Source organism: Hemitrygon akajei, chromosome 30 (assembly GCF_048418815.1).
Source record: "Hemitrygon akajei chromosome 30, sHemAka1.3, whole genome shotgun sequence".
Lineage (NCBI taxonomy): Eukaryota > Metazoa > Chordata > Chondrichthyes > Myliobatiformes > Dasyatidae > Hemitrygon > Hemitrygon akajei.
The window spans coordinates 36,427,629-36,450,453 of record NC_133153.1 but is presented as its reverse complement, the minus strand read 5'-3'; the positions used below and the strand labels follow the sequence as shown (position 1 = coordinate 36,450,453).

Below are 22,825 nucleotides of genomic sequence, written 5' to 3'. Positions count from 1 at the left end.
ATTGGACATGGCATCAAAGGTTATGGGGAGAAGGCTGGGAAATGGGGTTGAGGAGGAGGAAAAAAGGATCAGCGATGATTGAATGTTGGAGCAGACTCGATGGGCCAGATTGCCTAATTCTGCTCCTATCTCTTATGGTCTTATGACCACGTTAATGGGGCACAGTCTAAAGTTTTTAGAGGAACAAATTTGTAGAGAGATCACAGACTGTTGTAGGAAACACAAGGTTGTGATACAAACAACCACAAAATGCAGGAACTCAGCAGGCCAGGCAGCATCAATGGAAAAGAGCAAACATTTTGACATTTTAGGCCAAGACACTTCATCAGGATAGGGTCCAAAACATTGACTGTTTAGTCGTTTCCATAGATGCTGCCTAGCCTGCTGAATTCCTCCAGCCTTTTTGATGTGTTGCTTGAATCTGCCAATTTTCTCGGGACTGTGATAGTAAGTGATTTTAACTTTCCACATATTGACTGGGACTCTCATACTGTAAAAGGACTAGATGGGACAGAGTTTGTCAAAAGTGTTCAGGAAAGTTTCCTTAATCAGTACATAGAAGTCCCAACGAGACTTGATCTGCTGTTAGGGAATGAAACACGGCAGGTGACAGATATTTGTGTAGGGGAACACTGCATCTAGTGGTCATAATGCCATTAGCTTCAAAGTAAAAAATGCAAGAAGTTTCTAGTCTGCAGGTTGGGAATCTAAATTGGAGAAAGGCCAATTTTGATTGTATCGGAGAAGATATGGCGAGTGTGGATTGGAACAGCTGTTTTCCAGCAAAATTGTACTAGGAAAGTGGAAGGCCTCCAAAAATGAAATTTTGAGCGGTCAAAGCTTGTATGTGCCTGTCAGAATAAAAGGTAAAGATGGTGGAGGTTTACAAGAGATATTGAGGCCATGGTTAAGAAAAAAAGGAGATGCATAGCAGGTATAGGCAGGTAGGAACAAATGGGGTGCTTATGGTGTATAAGAAATTCAATAGAATACTTAAGAAAAAAAATCAGGAGGGCTAAAAGAGAGCTCGAGGTTACCCTAGCAGACAAGGTGATGGAGAATCCCAAGGGATTCTACAGGTATGTTAAAAGTAAAAAATTGCAATGGATAAAATTGGTTCTCTTGAAGATCAGAATAGTAATCCACGTGTGGAGCCAAAAGAGATGAGGGAGATATTACATTTTTTTTTGCATCTCATTTTTTGACACATTGGACCTCATAAATCAATGCTATGGAGGATGTTGTTTTGAAGTTGAACAAGACATTGATGTGGCCTAATTTGGAGTACTGTGTGCAGTTTTGATCACCTACCTACAGGAAAGATGCAAATAATGTTGAAAGAGTACAGAGAAAATTTACAAGGATGTTGTTGGGTTTGGGGGACCTGAGTTATGAGGGAAGATGAAACAGGTTAGGATGTTATTCCTTGGAATTTAGAAGATTGAGGGGAGATTTGGTAGAATCATACAAAATTATAAGGGGTATAGAATAGGGTAAATACAAGCAATATGAGGGGTATAGAATAGGGTAAATACAAGCAATATGAGGGGTATAGAATAGGGTAAATGCAAACAGACTTTTTCTACTGTTAGGTGGGACTACAACCAGAGGTCATGGGTTAATGGTGAAAGGTAGAAGTTTAAGGGGGACATGGGGGGGAAACTTCTTCACTCATAGATTTGTGAGTTTGGAACAAGCCTGCCAGCGCAAGTGCTGAATATGATTTCAATTTCAACATTTCAGAAAAGTTTGTCTAGGCGCATGGATGGTAGGGGTATGGAGGGTTAAGGTCCCGGTGCAGGTCGATGGGAGTAGACAGATTAAATAGTTTGTCACAGACTAGATGGGCTGAAGGGCTTGTTTCTGGCCTGTAATTTCTATGACTATAACTTTATGATCTAGACCAGAGGTCCCCAACCTTTTTATGCCATGGACCCCAGGTTGGGAACCCCTGAGTAGACCTACCTATCACTGTATTGGCTCACTCGGTACCACTTTTTGTTTCTGGAGATCGCACTTTAAATTTGATATCCCTAGGAAAGTAGAGGAAAATTAAATTGGGATAAAAGATAAATACTAGAAAACGAAGAGGGTTCCACAAACAAATAAAGTAAAACGAAATGAGCTGGCGAAATTGACTTTAAGTTGAATTATTCAGCAGACAGGAGAAGCCAGCTGATCCATCACGCCTGTAATAGCGTGAAGTACAACGACACAGATGGTTTTCTTAATTTGAAAAGTATTTTTTTTTAAAAAAACGAACCCAAGGAAGATGCAGAGAACACACATCGAGTGAAAGTGTGTGAAATAAAACCTTTACTTGTTTGATTTCCCGGTTGACCCGTCCCCAGGTGTGCAATTGGCACTAGGTGCGCCCGGCCGGGCGAGTGCGCACGCGCATGACGGCCGCGTGGACGGATTGTGACGCGCGCGCACGCGAGGTCGCTCCCAAGACCACAGGTGAGAGAGAAAAAAATAATAACACGCCATGTGTGGCAGAAAGGCAGGAGTGATGGCCTTCTGCTCCCTCTCCCTCTATGCGCTCACTTACCTGGCGGTGCGAGGTAGGTGACCTGGTTCCGCACTTCCTAACTGTGGTCTTAAAACCATGCCTGATTTCCTGTTTCTTTGACATCCTTGAGAGGGAATAAGTTAGAGAGCAAGGAAGAGAGTATGGGGATGATGCAGATTGTTTTATTGACACAGACTTGATGGGCTGAATGGTCTTCTGTGCCATATTGTAGGCAAATGGATCTAACTTGGAGAGCCTGGGAGAGTTGAGTGTAAGGACATGTTTCTGTATTGTAAGACCCTATAGTGAAGATGGTACTGTACACATTAACACTACGGCCTCCCAACTCCAGTGACTGAGGTTTGATCTTCACCTCCAGTGCTCTCTGTATGTTCTCCCTATGATGGTGTAGGTTTCTGTCAGTGCTCCAGTTTCCCAATGATGTGCTGGTCGGTAGGCCATATAGATACTGTGAATTATCCCAGGATAGGTGTAGTATAGGAAATCCTGTTGGAGTTGACACAGGTATGAGATAGAATTGGTTAAAAGGATATATAGGGTAATGGGACAGATAGGAGCTCTCTGAGAGCTGGACAATTTGATGGGCTGAATGGCCTGTGCTAAGAAATGTGAGAAAAATCTCTATCTATACTTCTGGGGAAACAATCAGCATAATAGAAGACCTCACCCATCTTGGACATACTCTTCTCCCCTCTTCCATCAGGTAGAAGGTCCAAAAGCCCAAAAACACATGCCACCAGTCTCAGGGATAGATTCTACCTAGTAGCTGTAAACTATTGAGCAGTTCCTTAGTATGATAAGATGGACTCTTGACCTCATAATCTACTTTGATATGATCTTGCACTTTATTATTTACCTGCACTGCACTTTCTCTGTAGCTGATGCACTTTATTCTGCATTCTGTTATTGTTTTACCTTGTTCTATGTCAATGCACTGTGTAGTGTTTTGATCTGTATGAACTGTATGCAAGACAAGTTCTTCACTGTATCTCGGTACATGTGTCAATGATCGCCCAATTCCAAAATATGAAATGAATGTGTGCTTTTACCAGGCTGGTGAAACAGGTCACATTTTGGCATTCAGGTAAATTCCTTCAGCCCGATCCTAGCAAGAAGTCAGGTTAGTGCTACAAATTAGAATAAATTTTCAGGCAGGTTATTAAAAAAGATAGTAGCAAGACTCCAGAAACTAACTCCAGGCTGTCTCTTTCCCAAGCTGTGTTCCCACACCCAGTATTATAGTTGCCTGCTCTCAGTTGGGGTATGTGTCTTTATAGTTCTTTGTGACATACAATGGGAAAGTTCCCAGATGTCCTCATGATGTTAGATCTGAAACTTTGCAGGATGGACACCTGGATTTCAAATCCTCTGCAACCACTGGACTTCTGCATTTGCTCTCCAAATGTAAATTTTACTTTATATTTTGTTCTGGCTCCCAAAATATGTGGACATAGTTTTACTCCAAGGTATAAATGAATGAAAACTGAAATGACCTCTCATTTTAATCCTTCACTTGTTGGTTTTCTAACTCTTTAGCCTCTGTTCTCTTCTATCGGTGAAACTTCTGCAATCTTCTCAAAGGTGATTTGTCTCCGAGCCAACAATTTCCTTTTCATGGTCAGGCATTCTTCTGCTCAATGACTGTAAGTGCACCTGATTTCAGGGGGTGTGAGACCAGTTCTGGAAACGTGGTTTGGCAACAGATTTTTAAATCATCTGAAGTTTATAGAAACCAGGGCTTTCAGGAGGGAATTGAAATGCCCATATTAGGAAATGTGAAAGGCCAAATTTGGACAAGACATTGCCCAGTGTAGGCAAAGATAAGCAATAGAGAGGACATTCAATGGAGAGGTGTCCTGTAAAAGGTTCTTTAATTGGTCCTGTCTTCCTTAACTATGGTAATATAATGAAGTATAGAGGTCGACTTCTGTACAGCAAGAGTTCACAATTAGCTCTGAGAATGTGATTAGACATCTGCTGGTTGGCATTGGTTAAGAGATAAATGTTGGCCAGGAAAATGAATGGAATTTTTGTTTGAATTGAGCCATGAGATGCATTTCATTACTCAAGTTTAGATTGTCCTGTCTTGTACTTTGGTTTGTCCTACATAACCCAAAAGAGCCTGACAGCAGTTGAAATGCAAGACAAAACTGATGGCAGTTCAGATGTCCTTTAGTGACAACAGTAAACAAGTTTACCATTGCCTTTTGTCCTGGAATACCCTCTGCCTCTCCAATCTTTCTTTTTCCTTTAAGTTAGGGATTCCCAAACTTTTTTTATGCCATGGACCCCTATCATTTACTGAGAGGTCTGTGGACCCCAGGTTAGGAACCCTTGCTTTAAGGTGATCCTTAAAACTCACCTCTTTGATCACCTCTCCTAAAGTTTAGATACGTGATTTAGCATCAATTTTCATTTGTCAAACTCTCCTGATAATTACCTTTGCCATGTTTGAAAGCATTACATAAATGAAATCATTGTTGTTCTACCATACTTGAGTGATTGCAAAATCAATAATAATATTGTTATATTGTACTCTTGTTTACTGAGGATAACAAATGAAGATCAAACGGATAAAGATGAAACATGTTATTTGGTGTGAAATGAGGTTAAGCTGCTCTGTGAAGTTTTATCAGATTTCTCATGGGACTGCAGACAGTCCAGAACTAATGATCATTTATGATGCTGTTAATCTGCCCACTCATACATATTATATACACTGCTCTAAGTCGGAAATGCAGCTAGTAATTCTGGGCATGTCAAAACGATCAATCTAGACATTTGTAACCTCTTGTAAATTTCAGATTGCAGTTTCAGCAGATATTACTGTCTAGTTAAAATGTTTCTCTGAATACGTTTGAACCTAAACTGTAAATGTATCATACACATTTTAATTTTCAAAACTCATTCTGAAACAAAAACCTTGTAAAATATTTGTGGTATGCAATTAAAGTACACATTATGAAACAGAAATGATATAGAATTCATTGACGCTTTAATTATTCCCATTAATTCCAATCACTATGAATATTACAGAGCTCAAAGCAATCATGGACTAAGGAACTGAATTGCTACAAAATGTTGACTGATATAAAGAGAATATATCTTTTTGATTATTGGCATTCTGGAAAATTTGCCTTACACCCATACTCTGGTCTTTAAACCTGCTTGCCATTGAGAGCATGTAATAGGTTATTTTCAACAGGATTAGAATTTGGGTTGTAGAGTTCGCCACTGTAGTAAAAATTGCAGTTATGGACTTGAGCTTCTCCATTACTGCTTCTCTTTCCAACAGATGACTTCATTCTGAATCATTCAGCAAAATTGATCAACATTAATTCCAAACTCATTGATTTCTACCTTGTTTGGTATTATTCTATTGGTCCAGGAATATGTTTTTAATATTGGCCCATTCCTCTCCCTTGCTCATCTGTATCACAACTTCACTAACATTGCAATACTGAGAGTTCTTAATTTTTCTTTCCATTTGTAAACTGCAGTGTTAGTGCAGTGGTTAGCACAAAGCTTTTCAGTACAGGCTACCTGGATTCAGTCCCCGCTGCTGTCTGTAAGGAGTTTGTACTTTCAAATGGTTCTGTTTAATATCGAAAAATGCATGTTCTCTACATGACAGTATGGACTTCCTCCATATGCTTCTGTTTCTTCCCACAGTCCAAAGATGTATCCATGGGTAGTTTAATTGGTTATTACTGCCATCAGGTGTAAGGTACAAGAGCCTCAGGACTCGCACCTGCAGGTTCAAGAACAGTTACTACCCCAAAACCATCAGGCTCTTAAACAAAAGAGGATAAGTACACTAATTCTATTTCTGGTGTTCCCACAACCAGTGATCTCGCTTTAGGGACTCTTTATCTTGTTATTTCATGCTCTTGTTATTTATTGTATTTGCATAGTTTGTTGTTCATTGATCCTGTTTACATTTACTCTTCTATAGATTTGCGAAGTACTTCCACAGGCAAAAGAATATCAGAGATGTACATGGAGACGTATATATACTCTGATAATAAATTTTACTTTGTCTTTGACATTGTAAGTAGGTTTGGGTTAACTAGGTGGCTCACTAAGTGGTGTGGCTTGATGGGCCCCAAGGGCTTATTCCGCACTGTATATCAATCAATAAATTTAAAAAATATCCTTTCCCTGCAATCCTCTTTGCAAAATTAACCCACACTTCCACACTATTTCTAGATTCTGTGGAGTTTGAAACCCAAGCTATACTTCTGCCGATAGCTTGTCATGATTTAATTATGCCTTAGCTTTTATTTTTTACTTATTTAGAGATTCAGCACAGTAACTGGCCCTTCTGGCCCAGTGAGCCCACACCACCCAATGACACCCGAGTGACCAATTAACCTGCTAATCCATATGTCTTTGGAACCTGAGAGGAAACTGGAGTACCTGGAGGAAACCCACGTGGTCATGTGGAGAATGTACAAACTCCTTATAGTAAACTGCCTGTTACACCGCTGGCATTTAGGGCAGCAGTGAAGGTCCTCCATTTCTGGTGGTGTTCCTTCATCATGTCAGAAGCTTGCTTTTGGTTTTCACTGTCAGCCATGCAATTCTGGGTGGAGACTAAGGAATACCGCCACACTCAGATGTAGAAGGACTCTTCGTTGCTGTTTCTGTAACAGGTTTATTTTACCAGTCAGGGTTGATAGCTCTGAGATGAACCACCAGACCTGGAGGACTGGAGGACTACTCTTAGTCTGCACTCTACTCTTTAACCTGTCTGGCATTGGTGACTCTATGTAGAGCCAAAACATAAAGCCCTGACTCCAGCCAACATAGAGCTCTGGGTCATTGAGGCATGCAAGCCACAATAAGGTTATGGTCCTCTATCAAACTCTGACAAGGTTGAGGTTCTCTTGGAGAAAATTCCTACAGAAAGTGGTAGAATTGGACTCAGGTTAGTGGTGCCGTAATAGAGTTAAGCTGAGCGCTATGCTACCATGCCACCTGTTCATTCTACCTTGGTGATTTTGTGCACTATGAACAAAGTGTTTTTTTTCTTGTCTTCTGATTAGATAAAATGACAGCACAGTAGTTAAAAACTAGCGAATATCAGCTGAGGGTAAGAAGGAAGAAGTTTAAGGGGGATCTAAAGAAGAATTTTGAAGTCAGAGAGCAGCTGGAATCTGGAATGCACTGTGTGGATGGTGGGAGAAGGATAACGCACTGTGTGGATGGTGGGAGAAGGACAATGCACTGTGTGGATGGTGGGAGAAGGATAACGCACTGTGTGGATGGTGGGAGAAGGATAATGCACTGTGTGGATGGTGGGAGAAGGATAACGCACTGTGTGGATGGTGGGAGAAGGATAATGCACTGTGTGGATGGTGGGAGAAGGATAACGCACTGTGTGGATGGTGAGAGAAGGATAACGCACTGTGTGGATGGTGGGAGAAGGACAATGCACTGTGTGGATGGTGGGAGAAGGACAACGCACTGTTTGGATGGTGGGAGAAGGATAACGCACTGTGTGGATGGTGGGAGAAGGATAACGCACTGTGTGGATGGTGGGAGAAGGATAATGCACTGTGTGGATGGTGGGAGAAGGATAACGCACTGTGTGGATGGTGGGAGAAGGATAACGCACTGTGTGGATGGTGGGAGAAGGATAACGCACTGTGTGGATGGTGGGAGAAGGATAACGCACTGTGTGGATGGTGGGAGAAGGATAACGCACTGTGTGGATGGTGGGAGAAGGATAACGCACTGTGTGGATGGTGGGAGAAGGATAACGCACTGTGTGGATGGTGGGAGAAGGATAACGCACTGTGTGGATGGTGGGAGAAGGATAACGCACTGTGTGGATGGTGGGAGAAGGATAACGCACTGTGTGGATGGTGGGAGAAGGATAACGCACTGTGTGGATGGTGGGAGAAGGATAACGCATGTGTGGATGGTGGGAGAAGGATAACGCACTGTGTGGATGGTGGGAGATGGACAATGCACTGTGTGGATGGTGGGAGAAGGATAACGCACTGTGTGGATGGTGGGAGAAGGATAACGCACTGTGTGGATGGTGGGAGAAGGACAATGCACTGTGTGGATGGTGGGAGAAGGACAATGCACTGTTTGGATGGTGGGAGAAGGATAACGCACTGTGTGGATGGTGGGAGAAGGATAATGCACTGTGTGGATGGTGGGAGAAGGATAATACACTGTGTGGATGGTGGGAGAAGGATAACGCACTGTGTGGATGGTGGGAGAAGGATAACGCACTGTGTGGATGGTGGGAGAAGGACAATGCACTGTGTGGATGGTGGGAGAAGGACAATGCACTGTGTGGATGGTGGGAGAAGGATAATGCACTGTGTGGATGGTGGGAGAAGGATAATGCACTGTGTGGATGGTGGGAGAAGGATAATGCACTGTGTGGATGGTGGGAGAAGGACAACGCACTGTGTGGATGGTGGGAGAAGGATAATGCACTGTGTGGATGGTGGGAGAAGGACAATGCACTGTGTGGATGGTGGGAGAAGTGGGTATTCACAATATTTAAGTAGTTGCTAGATAAGTACATCAGAATCTTGTTTATTATCACCGACAAATGTCATCAAACTTGTATTGTGGCAGCAGTACAGTGCAATACGTAAAAATGGCTGTTACATTAAGAACTATTGAAAAAAGACGTAGTGCAAATGTGAGGTAGTATTCGGAAATATGATAGCAGATTGGAAGAAGCTGTTCCTAAAACATTATGTGTGTGTCTTCAGGCTCCTGTACCTCATCCCTGATGGTAGCAATGAGAAGAGGACATGTCCTGGGTGATGAGGTCCCTGATGACAAATGCCATCTTCTTGGCAATACCACCTCTTGAAGATGTCCTCAATGATAGGCAGGCTAGTACCCATAATGGAGCTGAGTCTACCAACTTCTATAGCTTTTTCCAAACCTATGCATTCATACCTCCATACTTGAAGTGTCTTCCCCAAAACAATTGCCTCTATAAAGCTCTAGTAAGACTATACTCAGAGTTTTGTTTCCAGTTCTGGTCACCTCATCAGAGGAAGAATGCATAAGTTTTAGAGAGGGTACAGAGGAGATTTACCAGGATGCTGTCAAGATTAGAGAATGACATAAGGAAAGATTGAGCGAGCTTGGGTTTTTTTCTTTGGGGTGATGGAGCATGAGCAGTGACTTGAGAGAGATGTAGAAGATGGTAAGTACAGGTGTCCCCCGCTTTATGAATGTTTTCTTTACGCCACTTTGCTTTTACAAAAGACCTACATTCGTTACCTGTTTTCGCATTACAAAGAGGATTTTTGCTTTTACGAAATTTTTTCCCATATAAATTAATGGTTCTTCGCTTTACACCATTTTGGCTTAAGAAAGGTTTCATAGGAACACTCTACCTTTGTAAAGGGGGGAGGGGGACACCTGTACCATGGATAGAGTGGACAGCCAGCACATCTTTCCAAGGGTGGAAGTGGCTAATATGAGAGAGTGTAATTTTACAATGATTGGAGGAATGCATAGGGGCTATAACAGATGTAGTTTTTATTAGAGTGGTGGGTGGGTACAGCATGCTACCAAGGGTCATGGTAGAGGTTGATAATTAGAGGTACTTAGAAGATCCTTAGGGTACATGGATGACTGAAAACTAGAGGGCTGCAATGGAGGACTCAGGGGATCGCAATGCTTTTTATGCCATGGACCAATACCATTAAGTAGGGGATCCCAGGTTGAGAACTTCTGAGTTAGATTGATCTTGGAATAGGTTAAAAGGTTGGCACAACATTGTGGGCTGAAAGACCTGTATTGTTCTATATTAATTGCAATGGGCAAAAGGCTATGGACCAATTGTCAGTAAATAGAGGACCATGTAGGGAATTGATGATCGGTATTGACATGCTGGGCTGAGGGGTCTGGTTGACTCAATGTATCTGAAAGGGATGATAAAGGCCATTAAAATAGCATTAAAGAAAGATGTTGATTTCAGTTAAAATGCTTTTCTAGCTTTGCAGAATTCAATTCGGGTCATCGAATAACTGGGGCTGAAGCACCAGGTACTGTACGTTGGTTGCCTTTGGTATTGATGGCAGCACGCCAATGGACAATGAGCCTTTGTGTGGATATTTGTGACTTCATCGACTTTCATGGCTGTTTGAGCCCTGAATGATGAAGTACATTCCTCATCCCTGAACAATCTGAGGTAGAACGTGAGTGATGGACTTGAAGAGATTTGGTTTGGGTTACTGCCGATGTGGTTGTTAAAGCATAAAGTATGGGTAAGTGCCAGGGCAGCCATTGGTTCAGTAGACAGAGATATTTGTAGCAGTTATGCACTCTTTTATACGGTCAAAATATATTTGGTTGAAATAAGCCCAAGATGAACTTGGCAAAATTTAAATTGAATAAGTATCAGAAAAAATTTATAAAAATTGCTTTGGCAGTAGCCAAAAAAGTTATCGCAGTTACTTGGAAATCTGATTTAAATTTAACTATGGATCGTTGGAATAATGAAATACATAGTTGTATTCCACTTGAAAAAATTACGTATAATCTAAGAAATGAATATGATATATTTTTGAAAATTTGGTCCCCATACTTACAAAAGATAGGATTAGATACATAGGTCCTTTGAAGATAAAATTATAGTAATTGGGGAAAGTGAAAATAAATATCAAAATTATTTTGAACTCCATGGAGCATGTGGGGATCCTCCGATATCCAGGCAATCTTTCTTTTCTTTCTTTTTTTAGATAAGGGTTAAGGGGACGGGGGAGGGTTAATATCATTTTTCTCACTATTTTATCACATTTATTCTTTGTAATCTCTAAAATTTAATAAATAAATAATATTTTTTAAAAAAGATGAACTTGGCAGATGAAAACTCTGCCTTGTCCTTCAAGTTTAGCTGATGTTAAACTCAGATTTTTGTGTGAGCTCATGGATGTTATACATTGAAACTCATTTGAACTTCAGGCCAGAATTATGTTTGAGACTTAACCGTTTAACCTGAAGAAACTTAACTGCAGTTACAAACTTCAAGAGCGAGACTGAATAAAGCCCTAAACAAGGTGATGTTAAGTCATTTTCCACTGATTAGCTTAAAAAGGAGTTTTGCAGATTCTACAGATGCTGGAAATCCAGACTAACACAGAAAATGCTGGAAAACCTCAGGAGGTCAGGCAACATCTGTGGAGAGGAATAAAGAGCTGATGTTTTGGGCTGAGACCCTTCATCTATCCTGATGAAGTGGCTCAGCTCAAAACGTCGACTGTTTATTCCTCTCCATAGATGCTGCCTGACTTGCTGAGTTCCTCTAGCATTTTGTGCGTGTTGGTAACAGTGACTTCACTCCTGCCCCATCTCTTTGTGATAGAGCACATGTGCATGGTGCAGGTGTGACAGCAGGATATACAGTGACAGACTCTTGTGGCAGTCTAAACAGGGTAAAATGTCTGGTGAACATCTACTTTGCAATACAGTGCCCATTTCAGGATTAAGGTCAACCACATGTTAAAGAAAAAGTAAAATGATTATGTGGCAACTCGTATCAATACATGTCTTTAAAATTGATAAGAAACATATTTTGGATTGTGTTAAGATATGATAAGCATGGGTACTGGGATTCTGAGGAACAGTACATGTTTTTAAAGATATTCAGTTTTTAAAGCATTCATTGTCCAGTAGGCAATTTTGATGGAAAGGAAGTATGTGCTTATTTGGGATTCTTTAGCCAAAGAATTTCATTTATCTTTAACATTGATTTCTCTAATTTCCAGTAATTTTCACCTTTCCCCTTCACTCTTTTTAAATTCCTCATTCTGGCTCCCCTCTTACTCCTTCCCTTCTCCCTACCTGCCCATCACCTCCCTCAGGTGCCCCTCCTGCTTCCTTTTCTCCCGTAGTCCATTGTCTTCTTCAGATTTCTTCTTCAGCCTTTTATGTTTTACATCTATTACCTCCCAGCTTCTCACTTCGTCTTCCCTACCCACCCATCTGCCTTCTATCTCACCTGGTTTCATCTATTCCTACCAAGTTGTACTCCTTCCCCTTCTTAGATGCTGCCTGACCTGCTGAGTTCCTCCAGTATATTATGTATTGCTCTGGATTTTAAGAGCTGCAGAACCTCTTGTGTTTTTTAAAGTTATCTTCATGCCTTCTTTTGAATCTCTTTATCATCTTTTTGGATCTTAATGAGATTTCTCATTTCTCAACCCCCAAGGGAATAGTGGTCAGTTGAAGTTGTCTTCATGGTTAAACCTTTAGTTGTGGTGTAATTCTGGTGATTCTACTGTATAATGCATCAAGTCAATCAGATCAACAGTCAACTTTATTTAGCATCAACTTGATTTACATGTGCTAAGAGCTTGCTGTGGTGTGTTGGTCAGGGTGTGACATGCAACACAAAGCAATAACACTCAACAATTATAAAAAGATAGTTACATAAAAATAAATTTAGAGGTTAAGGTAGGGATATGGAATAAAATTTGCATAAATATCAGCATGTAATTATAATGTAAACAGTATTATAAAAAGTACTTTCACACAGAGAGTGGTGGGAGTGTGGAATGAGCTGCCAGATGAAGTGGTGAATGTGGGCTCACTTTTGACATTTAAGAAAAACTTGGACCGGTATATGGATGAGAGGGGTTTGGAGGGATATGGTCCAGGCGCAGGTCAGTGGGACTAGGCAGAAAAATGATTCGGCACAGCCAAGAAGGGCCAAAAGGCCTGTTCTGTGCTGTAATGTTCTATGGTTCTATGGTTCTATTTACAGTTATTGAGTAATAGGTAGAAGGGGGTGGGGGCATAACTAAAATGGTTGATCAGATTAACTGCCTGGAGAAAGAAACTTTAAGATGGTGTGGAGTTTTTGTTTTAATGGTCTGATTGTGCTTTCAAAGACTCTGGATTGGGGATTGCCAAATGTTATGTGGATTTTCTGGTGTAGTCTGTTCTGTCATATGCTTTTGTGATATCATTCTGGAGGAATGTTGTCTCATTTTTTAACTGCATTGCATTTGTGGTTTCTAAATGACAATAAACTGAATCTGAATCTGAAAAAATTGAGTTGCTGGATAAGGCGGTTTTCAGGGTGGGTAGTGTCCAAAATGATATGGCTTGTCTTTGCAATATATCCCTTAATTTCCTTTCTTAAAAGCTTCAATGTCTGTAGACATGGTGGTTGAATTATTGGGCTTTCAGATGGTGGTTTAGACCATTGATCCAGAGACATGATCCAAATTCTACGAGAGCAGTTGGGGAATTTAATTCCAAGTAATTAAACAAAATGAGATGGTGACCATGAGGCCACCATCTTGTTGCAATTATCTCTGTTTGATGGTAATAGACATCAATGGCAACGTATTCTCTTCTAGACTGCTGTTGTATTGATACTAGCGTAACTGAATTTGGCAGTGGAATTGAGCCTCAAGCCTGAAGTGTGACTGCATGGGGATAAATTATTTTGAAAGTGCAACCCTCTCACTGGGCTCGTATACAAGCCTGGTTCATTAGACAACACTGCTAACAACCATGCGACTCATAAGCAATATACGCCTGGGGTCAGTATGATTTTGCATTCAGCTAAGCAGGAAAGTTGGGATGTTCCTATTGAGGAACATTTTTTTGCAGTGAATGCCATGTAAATACTACTCCATGTAAAGCACTACAAAGCTGCTAAAATAAAATACCTTTCAGTATATAGTAGAAATCTTAAGCAGGACATTAAATTCTTTCCCCCCCCCCCCAACAAAAATAGTCATGTCCTCATTACTTGGAACTTATTAAACCATTTTTAATGCACAGTATTCAAATCAATTTCTGATTTCAGGACCCATTTGTAAATGGAAGTAACATATCTTACCATGCGGATGGACATAACACACAGTTTCCCAGGTGCATCATCCATATCTAGGGTGTTTCTGATTCTCTGAGACCTTCTATTTCTGGTGTATACGGGGGTATCGCTTTATTCACGTGCTGAACCCACATTCTATGTGAAGGATACCAGCTATAGCTCAAACTTCCCTCACAGACCATCTCGAATGAACTGGGTCTCTCCGGAATATCTGCGCAAAGCACTTCAGTACTAAGGCCCCCAATCTCTAGGGCACAGAGTGGCATTAATGATAAATATCAAATACCAGTTGTAAAAGGATCTATGAAGTAAAGTAATTTGAGAACCTGTGTCAAGTACGCCTGTAGTACAGGTGCCTTCAATCTGTAAGGATTCATCAGACCTTGGTCCCAGTAAAACATAAGTGTTTTGAACTTTAGTGTTTCCCTTGATACACTAATTGGAACATGTTCTCTCTGAGACACCAGGCTGTTTCCTTACTGGGTCCCTCCATAGTTTTGCTTTTTTTTTTCTCTGTTTGATTAACTGTTGACTTGCCTTCCGAAGATTTTCCTGTCCCTCACAGTCTCACGTGAAATGTCCATCTTCTCCACAGTTGTAACAGAAAATACCGGTCGTCTCGCAAGTTGAAAGACCTTGTTCAGCAGCGTTCCTCTGCTTAGCAAGCCCTGCAGGTGGGTAGGGCTTCCCAACAGCCATGTCACATTTAGCTGAAACATTAGCAGGCATACATTGAGTCAGCTCAGCTCGAAGGATTTTTACATCATTCCTCAAAAGCTCTTTCTCTGTGGTAACAGGGGTCATTTCAGCAGCAGTGGCTATCACTGGAGACACTACTCGGCTTTTGGAAATGTTCTGCTTCACCGTCGTGTTTTCTTCCTCTCTAACTTCTCTGAGCAACTTGGAAAAGAATGGAGTGGGGTGCATCTTGTTGGTCATTCAAATACATAGAGCAGTCATGTCATGTGACAGCGCGCCCTTCACAGCTTGCTCCACCCTCGAGCAGTTTCTCTCAGTCGAATGCCCTCTTTGTGGCACAAAGGGTGCAGCAATCTGAAAAGGTAGGCACACAGCTTCTCTCCTTCCTCTTGGAGTGTGTGTCCACACTTCATAAGGTCAGCTGAACCTGAATAGTGCTAAAAGCATTTTCCAGAGCTTGCAGGTAAATCCATCAAATCAAATCAAGTTTAATTATCAAGTCATACATAGATACAGCTGAACGAGACCGTGTACTTCTGAGACCAAGGTACAAAACATTCAAAAATAGCAAGCAAACATTCAAAAAAAGTGAATAACAAATTCAAAGAAGCATATACACTCAAAAAAGTATATATATAGTACAAGACCCTGAGTGACAATGTCCAGCAATGGATAGTACAGATGCATGTAATCCAGCCTGTCATTCCACTCCTTGAACATGGGAGGGTAGCACTGATGGGTGAGGCCAGGTCCCAGCTGAGCTCAAAAAGGCTCTAGTGCTTCTGTGTCCCTCACCTGGTCTGCAGCAGCAGGCAAGCCTAAGGCTTGTGGCCTAGTTCTTGCCACAATCAAGACTACACAGCTCCCATGACAAGGCCTGTTTTCCGTGTCTATCAGACACACTGGAAACAGGCCTGCGGTAATTTGCATTATCACTGTCCAACAGAGTCTTGCGATTGCAAGTGAGATGTCCGAGACAATCTCATGGTTATACTGCACCAACGCTGATGTTTCTGAGTAGTGGGCAGCAACATGGTCTGCAGCCTGGTCAGCTCCCCTGTACCCAAACTGACTACTCCGACATATTAGCCAACCTCTTTGACATCTTGGCCAGCTGTGCTGCTGACACCATTCCAGCTACTCCAATCGATGAGTAGGATCATTGGGTCTTTGGGTCTTTAAAAGAAAACAAATTTTACAAAGAAAAAAAAGCTCCTTTGGTTGCCCCTCCCCCCAAGAGGCTGCTAATGGATTTTCTACCTTTAAGAATCTCACTATATCAGCCACTGGACATTGAACTCTCTACCAGTCTCTGTTTTTTCCCATTATCTGAGCACTGGCGTTCATCCAGTAACTGAGACGTCTGCTCACCTCAAGCCTCATATTCTTCTTCCTCATTGGGTGTGGGCTTAACTTCAGAGAACATTCTCAGTCTATGATAATTTTGGCTCTCCGCAGGTTCACGAGCATTTATCAACCAGTGATGTAACCAGCTCAGACCATAAATCAACTGCTGAAGGACTTATTAGACTTCTTGCATCAGACAACTCCTTTCCCTTACTTCACAGAAGCCAGATCAACTTGTCTTCAAAATCTTCACCTTCAGCTATATTCCCCCCTTCTTTAAAAATATGGACTGCCCATGGCCATACCTCTCCAGGTGCCCATATCCTTTCGAACAGCTCAACTTACATCACATTACTGGTAGCCTGGACTAACACGTCTTTACCAGCTGATTGGTCAAAACACCATTCAATCAGCGTGATTTTCCCTGATACTTTTATGGGACTCAATACTCTAAGTAGCAGTTCATCAGGAATTTGGATATCCACCCTGCTCAGAATACAAGCATTACTTGTGGATATCCTTTTTGAATGACATCAAACCTTAATCCCTGCAGCATCGGTAATAAAGTATTATAGCACCTCCTCACTTTTTTCAAACACTAGTTTAAACACACAAATAAACCATTTAATCAATCCTTATACAGCATTCACACAGCATCTGAAATCCCGGACAAGCCCCTACAAATGCAAACCTCTCACCAGGCTCATCTATAAACTTGGCTTGTTAGCCAATTCTGTTAACAGCCATGTGACTCAATGGTGAGAAGGCCACCTTTCATAAGCAATATGTGTCCCATCAAGGAACATTGATTGTAGCGAATGCTGTGTAAATGCTGCTCCGTGCAAAATTATTGTTAACCATAGCAGTAGAAATCTTAGCCATGGCATTATAAAAGCTTTGTCCAATTCTGTACAAATTATAGGTGTTAAAGTACCTTTAATGAAAATAAAGTTGACAAACTTCAATTCAACTCTTGCTATCACCTTTTATTTGCAATTTTCTCTCCTACAATAAACCATACTCCAATATTTATTTTTGAGTTCATTTCCCACAGCATTCATCCAGAGAGGATAAGCCTCTCAGTATTAATCACAGTATTTTAATTCAAGTTTTGGTGCATGGTTATACATGCACCAAAACTTGAATTAAAATACTGTGATTTTTTTATCCAGTTATTCATAATGTAAGATAAATTGTGCTACAATTAGATCAACTTTTTGAAGACAGAATTGCAAAAATATCTTGCCTTGATGGTTTTGACTTCTGCTGAATCATATAAATAAAGACTTTCCAATAATATCTGATTTTTTTTTTACAATAAAAATCAAAAGGTCTACATGGAGCTTTGAAATAAATGTATGGTGATATACCATTGTTGAGAGTGGGAAATGGTGTGGAGATAAGAACTTCACGTAAACCAGAATTTATATTTTATCGGGTAGTTAAAATATATTTAAAAAAAGTCTGCAGATATTACTAAATGGAATGACAAACAGAAAGTTAGTGAGTAGCAGAGAAAACCAAATAGATAAGGATGCTCTAATGTTTGCACTAATGACATTATGTTTCTCTTGTATATAATTCATATAAATTTATCTTTGTCTAACTTGCACCCAGTGTCCACTTTATTAGGATCACCTGTACATCTTATGAATGCAAATATCTAATCAGCCAATTGTGTGGCGGCAATTCAATGTATGAAAGCAGGTCAAGAGGTTCAGTTTTTGTTAAGGCCAAACATCAGAATGGGGAAGGAATGTGATCCAAGTGACTTTGACCATGGTTCCAGACAGCGTGGTTTGACTATCTCAGAAACTGCTGATCATCTAGGATTTTCACACACAATAGTCTCCGGAGCAGGGATTTCCCAACTTTTTTTATACCATGAACCCCCACCATTAACGGAGGGGTTCATGGACCCCAGGTTGAACCCTCTGCTCCAGAGTTTACATGGAATGTACAAAAAAACAAACAAAAAGAAAACACATCTGTGGGTGAAAACGCTTTGTTAATGGGAGTACCTAATAAAGGTACCTAATAAGTACCTAATAAAGTGGCCACTGAATGTATATTCATAATGTACTGTGTTGTACTGCATAAAGCTGATTTTAATGGCATTTATACCTTGTGTATGCATGCCTCTGACAGTAAAGTTCAATAGCTTGGCGGAGGTTTTAGAATTAAGTGTGTTCGGGGTTGGGGAGAAGAGAATTTCTAAATTGGAGGAAGGATCTCACTCCAGTGATGATGAAACCACGGGAAGCTAAGGAATTAGTAATGGAGGTTGCAGAGGTGAAATGAAGCCAATTAAATATTTAAAGGAAAATGTCAGGATTTTAACTTGAGTGGAGAAGAGTCATTGAAGACAGAGCTAAGATTCGTAACAGAAGGTGCTTGGATAGGGTATAGAAGTCAGCTCAGAATAAGGAATGGTTGAAGTGGCTTGTCAACTCATTTCAGTGGTGAGGTAAGTCTAAGAACTGATAGAAATGAAAGGGAGTGCTTGTTCTGAAATAGATGACAAGGCAGGCAATTCTGTGTCTAGCTCCATTGCACTATTCCTTTTTAGTGTGCTGCCAATTGTCCATAAACGTTGAAGATAAGTTTGAAATTAATGTAGTCTGGTAATGCTAGTTGTTGTACTGCCAAAAGCAGCAACTATGATACAGTTGATAGTATCTTTGCAGGCTTAGCAAGATATCCATATTGGTATGCCTTTTTTCCTTGTGTTATCACGTCTTTTATGGTGCATTGATTCTATTATGGATTTATTGAGTATGCCCACAAGAAAAAGAATCTCAGGGTTGTATATGTACTTTGATAATACATTTTTTGAACTTTGAACATAAGAAACTGCAACTGATGTATTTTGTGTAGTACGATCTATGTTTGCGTCTGTTGGCCTTGGTTTATTATTGTCACATATAATGAGATGGATAATGAGGTGGGTTTTCAAAGCTTGCAGGGAGATTTATGCCGGTTAGAAGAATGAGCTGAACGTTGGCAGATGGAGTTTAATGCTGAGAAGTGTGAGGTTCTACATTTTGGCAGGAATAATCCAAATAGAACATACAGGGTAAATGGTAGGGCATTGAGGAATGCAGTGGAACAGAGAGATCTAGGAATAACAGTGCATAGTTCCCTGAAGGTGGAGTCTCATGTAGATAGGGTGGTGAAGAAGGCTTTTGGAACGCTGGCCTTTATAAATCAGAGCATTGAGTACAGAAGTTGGGATGTAATGTTAAAATTGTACAAGGCATTGGTAAGGCCAAATTTGGAATATTGTGTACAGTTCTGGTCACCGAATTATAGGAAAGATATCAATAAATTAGAGAGAGTGCAGAGACGATTTACTAGGATGTTACCTGGGTTTCAGCACTTAAGTTACAGAGAAAGGTTGAACAAGTTAGGTCTCTATTCATTGGAGCGTAGAAGGTTGAGGGGGGATTTGATCGAGGTATTTAAAATTTTGAGAGGGATAGACAGAGTTGACGTGAATAGGCTGTTTCTATTGAGAGTAGGGGAGATTCAAACGAGAGGACATGATTTGAGAGTTAGGGGGCAAAAGTTTAAGGGAAACACGAGGGGGTATTTCTTTACTCAGAGAGTGATAGCTGTGTGGAATGAGCTTCCTGTAGAAGTAGTAGAGGCCAGTTCAGTTGTGTCATTTAAGGTAAAATTGGATAGGTATATGGACAGGAAAGGAGTGGAGGGTTCTGGGCTGAGTGTGGGTAGGTGGGACTAGGTGAGATTAAGAGTTCGGCACGGACTAGGAGGGCCGAGATGGCCTGTTTCCGTGCTGTGATTGTTATATGTTATATGGTTATATACCAAGATACAGTGAAAAGCTTGTCTCGATCATACAGATCAAATTATTACACACTGCATTGAGTTAGAACAAGGCATTAACAATGCAGAATAAAGTGTAAAAGCTACCAAAAAATTCAGTGCAGGTAAACAATAAAGTCCAAGATCATAACGAGGTTGATTCTGAGCAGTCCACCTTATTGTACAAGGAGCCTGTTCAAGAATCTGATAACAGTATTCAAAAGCAAAGGCATTTTAAATAGCTGCAAGCTAAAAATAACAAAAAGTGGTATAATAGAGCATCAACTTATATATAAAAAAAGCTATCGATAGAAGTGATTACTTGTCAATTTAGAAATTAATTCTTGTAGTGAAACTGGCAACCTATGTCTTTGAGCCTGGTAGTATGTACTTTCAGGCTTTTGTATCTTCTGCCCAGTGGGAAAAGTGAGAAGTGAAAATGTCCAGGGTGGGTGGGGTCTTTGATTATGCTGGCTGCTCTGCTGAGGCAGCGAGAAGTTCATAAAGGGAAGGCTGGTTCCTGTGATATGCTGGGCTGTGTCCACAACCTTCTGCAGTCATCTGGTGGGCAGTTACTGTATCAGGCTGTTACGGCATCCAGACAGAATGCTGCGGTGCATTGATAAGAACTTAAAAAAAATTTGCTGCATACTAATGTGCAGAGGGACTTGGGAGTGCTTGTGCATGAATCACAAAGGGTTGGTTTGCAGGTGTAGCGGGCTGTCAAGAAGGCAATTGGAATGTTGGCTTACATTGTTAGAGGGAAGTTATGCTGCAACTGTACAGGGTACTGGTGAGGCTGCACCTGGAGTACTGCATGCAGTTCTGGTCTCCTTACTTGATTATGCTGGATATACTGGCTTTGGTGGCCCTGCAGAAGAGATTCACCAGGTTGATTCCAGAGAAGAGAGGGTTAGACTATGAGGAGAGATTGAGTCGCCTGGGACTGTATTCACTGGAACTCAGAAGAATGAGAGGAGATCTCATAGAAACGTATAAAATTATGAAAGGGATAGAAAAGATAGAGGCAGGAAAGTTGTTTCCACTGGTAGATGAGACTAGAACTAGGGGGCATAGCCTCAAGATTCAGAGGAGTAGATTTAGGACAGAGGTGAGGAGGAACTGCTCTTCCCAGAGAGTGGTGAATCTGTGGAATTCTCTGCCCAATGAAGCAGTGGAGGATACCTCAGTAAATATATTTAAGACAAGGTTGGATAGATTTTTGCATAGTAGGGGAATTAAGGGTCATGGGGAAAAGGTAGGTTGGTGGAGATGAGTCCATGGCCAGATCAGCCATGATCTTATTGAATGGTGGAGCAGGCTAGATGGACCACATGGCCTACTCCTGCTCCTATTTCTTATGTTTTTATGATCCTTAAAATTTAGAGACATTGTTGAGCTTTCTTGGCTGTAGGTATGGCTTTCCTGCGGAGCCTACACATACAGGTAGTTCTGCTATAGCGTGATAGTTACATTCCAGGAATCCTCATGTTATTTTTCAATTACAAAGTTATTTTTCCCAAAGAGTATTCAAAAATCAAGGCATTTTTAATAGCTGCAAGCTAGAAATAACAAATAGCGGTATTATAGAGCATCAACTAATAAAAAAAAACTCGCAATAGAAGTAATTACTTGTCAATTTAGAAATTAATTCTTGTAGTGAAACTGGCAACCTATGTTCCTTAGTTTTTTTGTATTTAATATTTCAGTGATATTTGAGTAATATCATATTAAGCATAAACACAAGAAAGTCTGCAGATGCTGGAAATCCAAAGCAACACACACAAAATGCTGAAGGAATTCAGCAGGCCAGGCAGCATCTATGGAAATGAATAAATAGTCGACATTTTGGGCTGAGACCCTTCTTTAAGACTGAAAAGGAAGGGAGAAGATGCCAGAATAATAAGGTGGGGGAAGGGGAAGAGGCTAGCTAGAAGGTGATAGGTAAAGCCAAATGGGTGAGAAAGGTAAAGAGCTGGAGAAGAAGGAATCTGATAGGAGAGGAGAGTGGACCATAGGAGAAAGGGAAGGAGGACAGGACCCAAAGGGAAATGACAGGCAAGTGAGAAGAGGTCAGACTGGGGAATAGAAGAAGAGAGGAGGGGGAGGGAGTTATTATTTTTTTCACTGGAAAGCGAAATCGATTTTCATGCCATCTTATTTGAGGCTATCCAGACAGAATGTAAGATGTTGCTCCTCCATCCTGAGGGTGGTCTCATCTTGACACAAGAGGAGGCTATGGACTGGCATGTTGGAAGGAGAATAGGAATCGGAGTTAAAATGTTTGCCCACCGGGTAGTTTCCATTTTGGTGCATGGAGCGGAGGTGCAAAGAACAACAAGCATTCTTTCTTGTTTACATAATTCATAGCAGGTTTTAGGTAAAAGGACATGAATGGCATATGACATTACGCCACCATGTCTGGCTCTGTGTTTTTCTTTCAATTAATTTTATGTTTTGGAGTTAGAAAGCAACAGTGGTGACAACGTAGTTTTAAAATGAACCTGAGACAATTACCTACCTGTTGAAGCACAGCACGTTTCTTTTTCTTCACTAGCGGAGAAAGAGATGTTTGAATT

The 22,825-nt window shown here is 40.9% G+C and overlaps 1 protein-coding gene across 2 annotated transcripts in view; it reads left to right on the top strand.

The window, feature by feature from the left end:
- Window positions 1-2,492: 2,492 nt before the first annotated feature.
- Window positions 2,493-22,825, top strand: part of LOC140718762 (uncharacterized) — an 80,419-nt gene continuing 60,086 nt past the window's right edge. The window contains exon 1 of one of the 2 annotated variants that reach the window (XM_073032881.1): window positions 2,493-2,564. In XM_073032881.1, the coding sequence (XP_072888982.1) occupies window positions 2,538-2,564 (27 nt within the window). In that variant the 5' untranslated portion in view covers window positions 2,493-2,537. The remainder of the gene's footprint in view (window positions 2,565-22,825) is intronic. The other variant, XM_073032880.1, reaches the window with a different exon arrangement.